The sequence below is a fragment of the Haplochromis burtoni genome, unplaced genomic scaffold (genome assembly GCF_018398535.1).
Source record: "Haplochromis burtoni strain Fernald_Lab_line unplaced genomic scaffold, NCSU_Asbu1 Contig_3593, whole genome shotgun sequence".
Taxonomy (NCBI): Eukaryota; Metazoa; Chordata; class Actinopteri; order Cichliformes; family Cichlidae; genus Haplochromis; species Haplochromis burtoni.
The window spans coordinates 713-6,429 of record NW_024585954.1 but is presented as its reverse complement, the minus strand read 5'-3'; the positions used below and the strand labels follow the sequence as shown (position 1 = coordinate 6,429).

Genomic DNA, 5,717 nt, shown 5'->3' with positions numbered 1-5,717 from the left:
TGTTTCCTAGTGTTAACATTACTGCACCTGGGTGTGGTCCTCTCTCAATGTAAGGCACGTCACATCTCCTGTAAAAATTAAATAAATGAGATACAATTGACATTTGCACATCCGTCAAGCAATGCTGTAAAAAAGGCTCTCAGCTGCTACTGTCAGGGTTGCTAAGCAACAGGAGCAGCGCGTCGTAGGCTAGACGATCTCAATTAAAGCAGCCTCGGAGAAGGATGCAGCCCCTGAATTGGGACACAGCTTTAGTACTCAAGGGCTCTGATGGATGTTATCTTCAGGTGTGATACATATATGTCTGCAGTTAGCTGGAAGATTTTGGTTTGACAAATATTTCAGTTACTGAAGCAACAATGTCTTCAGTTCAGCATTTGAGAGACTTTATCAGGGAGAGACTAACTGCTACAGCTGAAGACATCTCCTCTGAGGCTGAAAAAACGATGGTCCAGTATGAGGAGGAGATCAGCCGTCAGCGCAGACTGCTGGATATCAGCCGGAAACCCGAGACAAAGTTACACATGACAGGTATGTATAACTGCGATGATCATGTAGGACCCTGATCAGAGCTCAGTTTTAGGCTAATAGAGTAAAATCAAGGTGCAGCTAATATATACATACATACATACATACATACATACATACATACATACATACATACATACATACATACATACATACACACACACAAATGTAAACTTTTAGCATTAAACACTGAGTAAGGCGCAGAGAAAGTCACTTTTGAGGTTAAAATGTGAGACAAAACTTGTGCCACAGCTGGCTGACAGCTTGATCTCTCTGTCCCTTACCCTGTGTGTCCTGAGGCAGGAGTCCTCTGCTCCTCACCACCCATCTTCATCCTTTGAGATGTGTTTAGTGATCAAAATCACTGCCTAATCAGGGCCAAACTCCCTGCAAGACGACCCTGTGTCTCCCATTACTCTCGTCTCTTTTAAACAAACAAATCGATTCGACTTAAATGTAAGTTTTATTTTCAAAATTTACCCTGTTAAATAAGTGAAACTGCAATAGGTTTATGTGACCAAAAATAATCATGATTATGAATTTTGCTGTAAGCTTTTGCAGCAGCTTTAGCTCAGACTAAAATGATTCAGCTGTGTGGAGGAAATCTGGGGGAAAAAGCCCACTTCCAATGTCTTTGAGTCTTTCATTAAAGCTGCAGAAGGACCAGCATGAACAGACACACAAAGCATTTTGTGCAGGCTGGATAACGAAGAACTGCACTCTGAGAGACAGTTATTGAGTGAGCCTTCCTGATAAAGAAAGACCGACCTTGAGACTGAATGAAAAGAGCTACAATGAGCAAACTGGTTCAGACTGGCTGCATACTTACTTCCTGTACACATAAACTGTGGAAAATTACAAAGTAATAAATAATAATAATAAATAATATAAATATAAATAATATTTTGGAAGCTTCTATGGAGATGACCATATATCGCACCTCTTTCCTTAATATTAGTCATTTAGTTTGAGTCATAGTCATAAGTCTCATTACACGACATGACATCACACAGCTCTACACCTGAATCAGATTCATTATATGTTGATAAACCTCTTGAGCTGTAGCATCTCTTTGTTGAAGGGGTCCAAACAAAAATTCATGCACCAAATGATAAGAAAACAATACATACTATGCACAACTAACACAGAACGAATAAGACAAGCAAACAGAAAACAAAAGGTCACAAGACAAATAAATAAAATGATAGCTTTTTACAAAGCAACGATAAACAAATGAACACTGATGAACTTAATGAAAATATATGTAGTCTGGTTTGAGCAACAAAACATGTTTGAATAAGTAAAAAGCTAACATGGAGCAGAAATTTGAAATATTCAAAGGTAGTATTTCACACAGAAAGAGCCAAAAAAAATAAAATCTTTGATCCAAAGACCAACTTCCTCAGATACAAAATGGACATTAATGATGAAACTATAGAGAGAAATTACACAGTTTGTCCAAACATACACAAAAAGGGCTTGCAAACAAAAAACATTCATTACAACTAAAAATACAACAAATGTAGCTCATTTCCCAAAACAAGACCCGTAGGCCTTTAGATAGACCATAGATCAGGTTGGTAGAGATCATTAGAACACACTATAAAATAATTTAAAATACCCCAAATGTCAGACTAGTTAGTCAAGTGTGGCTAATGTTGTAAGTGCTAACAAGCAAGCCTACTTTTTTTCACAGGTCCACACATCTTAATGTGGTTAAACATTACTCCTGTTTAGTTATATGCAGGACTGTACTGGGGCATAAATCCAGGCTATGAGCCTGAAATATTTGCTTTTTAGGGCTGTCATTATATCTGATTTTCTTCCGTTTACATGTTACACGGTGTATTTGCTAGCCAAAGGTATCACTGCTTTATTTCACAGGGTGAGAATGTTTACTCAGAGACAGAGAAAGATGTAAGAACAAGACAGGTTGAATTCTGTTTCTGTGAAATGAACACTGACTTTGTGTTATTCAAATGTTTGGTAACTCATCTACAATGTGGGAAACAGCAAACAAGCAATTCAATTTATGTTGTTTTCCCATTGCTTGTTATGTTTTCTACATAACAGATGAGTACCATCCATCCATCCATCCACTTATCTGAAGTTGGGTCAGTAAGCTAAGCACACTTTTCCAGACATTCCTCTCCCCGCTTTCCAGTTTCAACTGAGGGATCCTGTGGAACTGGATCATGTAGCCTGGCATTCCCGGGCTAGATGAGTAATTTTTATGTCTCCAGCAGGTTTCTGGGCATGACCAGAACACCTGCAAAGGGAGGTGCCCACGAGGCATCCTCGAACCATCTGAACTCACTCCTTTCAACGTGCAGGTTTACACTTTGTATACGAACCCATATATAATATAATTTTAGAAATCACATTGAACAATCCACTAAAAAGTAATAACTGACTAAAGAAAATAACAGAATGCACCTCAGCAGGTCAATGTTATGATGGTGAGTTCATGGATGACATGAAGGCAGCTTCTTTATGGCAGCGGACGAAGACAAAGAAAACAAAGGGGGAACTCGGTCAGCTTTAGTTTTCCAAGTATTCTACTTTATCAACTTGCTGAGCATTTTCTTTTTCACGTTGTTGAAGCCAGGACTGAAGATCCAGAACATTAAGATCACATGCAGTTGACTTCTAAACTGGAAACAAAAACTGACTTATGCAAACTGGAATTAATAGGATTGACATTTGAAGCAAACAGGTCAGGTTTAATATTTTGAATGACATACCATACTGTTTTTAGTGTTTTCCTGTCATAACATTAGGAAGCTTTTTTCTTGTGTCCTTTTGTTCCTTCAGCAATCCCACAACAACATGAATGTAAGGAAGAGGAGGGTCTCCTCCAGCAGGTCTGCATCCCGGAGAGGAACTCCAGTCTTGATCAGGAGGACCCAGGGCATCCAGAGATTAAAGAGGAACCAGAGGAACTCTACACCAGTCAAGAGGGAGAGCACCTTATACTGAAAGAGGAGACTGATACCTTTATGGTGACTTCTACTTGTGAGGAAAGTGAACCAAACAGTGACCAGCTCCTTTCTCACAACTGTCCTGAACTGGAGAGCAGAGACGAGGAAGAAAGCACGTATGTGGACTCAGGATCGACTAGATGTGCAGATCTGTTGAGACATCAAATAGACAGAAGTCATATTAGCAGAGTAAATGACTCTCAGGCTTTAGACAGCCAGTGTAAAACTGATACAAGTAAAAAGTCTGTAAAATGTGACACTTGTGGAAAAGCCTTTCAGTGTAAATCCAACCTGACTAAACATCTGAGAACACACACAGGTGAAAAGCCACATTCCTGTAGCATCTGTGGAAAAGGATTTAGTCAGATGGCAAACTTGAAAACTCACATGAGAATTCACACGGGCGAGAAGCCACATTCTTGCAACACCTGTGGGAAGAGATTCAGTCACATGATAACTTTGAAAACTCACGTGCAAAATCACACAGGTGACAAGCCGCATTCTTGTAGCACCTGCGGGAAAAGATTCAGTCGTATGATACACTTGAAAACTCACATCAGAATTCATACAGGTGAGAGGCCGCATTCGTGTAGCACCTGTGGTAAAAGATTCAGTCAGAAATCAACACTGGAAACTCATGTAAGAATCCACACAGGTGAGAAGCCACATTCTTGTGCGATCTGTGGGAAAAGATTTAGTCAGATGGCAAATCTGAAACGACACATGGGAATTCATACTGGTTAAAGATCACGAATGAGTGAGAGCTGTCAGACATGGCAGTGTGCCGATGATAGAGCCCACACTGGTGACAAACCAAATCGCTGCAACAACTAAGGGAAAATGTGACCTCATATTCAGGTTGAGACGTGTACAGAACTCTCAGAATTGTTTATTTGGCTAATTATTATGATGCATTGGAACCTTTTTTTATTGTACTTTAAAAAAAAAATTGTGACGTGGTGACCAGAGAACAAAACAGTTTTTTCCCTGCATCTTTGGGTTGGCGAACGTTTCCTGGCTGATGTCTCTGCTTACATGCCGAATACTATCCGAGAACTATTCAGCATGTACCTGGGCTACTTAGGGTCCCCAACACTCAACATAAGAAGTGAAGCAAAACCTGCAGGGGTGTGATTGAAGGGAATAGCCTGTCCAGTCTAAATCCAAGCAGTGCTTTGTGGGGCTTCTGTGATAGTCCTACTTTATTCATAATCAACACCATGTTCAAACAAGTGTGTCTATGAGTGCACATCACACCTGAGCCATAAATTGCTGATCAATTTTGTAATCATATAGTCAGGTCTGCAGCTGTATGTTCTGAACTGTCAGGTTATGAGAGGAGCCCAGTTGTCAGTTGATCATTAGCTAGTGGTGAGTTGGAGGACATGGTGGGGAAGGATGCCAGAACGACCTTGCATACCCATACTGTAGATGTGCTGAAAGCATCTGGTAGAGGTTCCAGTTCACAAGATCTTTAACTCTGAGAGCTTTAACAGCATTCTGATGAAAGCTAGGGACATTGACTCTGAATGGACCGTTTCACGTGTTTTTCCGTCTCGGAGTAGAGCTCCTACTCCCCAAATATCGAAAGGAGATGTTTAAGGTGGTTTTTGCATATAACCAGAAAGTGTCCAGTGTGAAGTGTTCTGGGCACTGCAGGATGTGGCCCCAGGAGAAACAATGGGGAGATTATATCTTTCAGCTGGTTTGGGAACTTATTGGGGTCCCTTAGGAAAAACTAGAGGAGGTGGCTGGAAAAATTCAACTCTGGGTATCTCTGCTTATACCTGCTGCTATACTTGCTGCTGTGACCTAGAAATGGATTACCTGTCCAACTGTCAAAAATTACAACTCTGGCTCCTTGAAAGTAAAATGTAAAGAGGGGTGCTCAAGACATTTGCACAGCACTGGTAACTGGTTTTGTTTTACCTCTATTTTAATTTTCTACTGTATTTTTATTTTTTTATATATAGTAAATTTTATTGTACAGTACTTTGTGATTACATGTCTGTGAAAAGTGCTATGTAAATAAATTTACTGATTGTAGTTAATCAGCTAAGTTAATGAATGGATTTTTCTTCCTTTGCTTCATTTTTTAATCTGCTCAGTTTCTTTTTATTTGCTTTAGTTTTACAGATTTGGGTGAAATTCGTTTTAGAGTTTTGACATTATATTATTAAAATCTGAGAGTGTTTTGACAGAAATACT

The 5,717-nt window shown here is 39.6% G+C and overlaps 1 protein-coding gene across 1 annotated transcript; it reads left to right on the top strand.

Annotated features, from left to right (window-relative positions):
- Positions 1-22: 22 nt before the first annotated feature.
- LOC102301847 (zinc finger protein OZF) lies at positions 23-5,411 on the top strand. The gene is made up of 2 exons (XM_005953293.3): positions 23-531; positions 3,343-5,411. Exons 1-2 carry the CDS (start codon positions 360-362, stop codon positions 4,251-4,253), a joined length of 1,083 nt encoding a protein of 360 aa, XP_005953355.2. The 5' UTR covers positions 23-359; the 3' UTR covers positions 4,254-5,411.
- Positions 5,412-5,717: the final 306 nt, after the last annotated feature.

Bases quoted from the DNA above. Each gene is read 5' to 3' on its own strand.
- LOC102301847 (XM_005953293.3), top strand. From the start codon at position 360: ATGTCTTCAGTTCAGCATTTGAGAGACTTTATCAGGGAGAGACTAACT. The intron at 532-3,342 runs GTATGTATAACT...TTGTTCCTTCAG, and splicing joins GACAAAGTTACACATGACAG to CAATCCCACAACAACATGAA.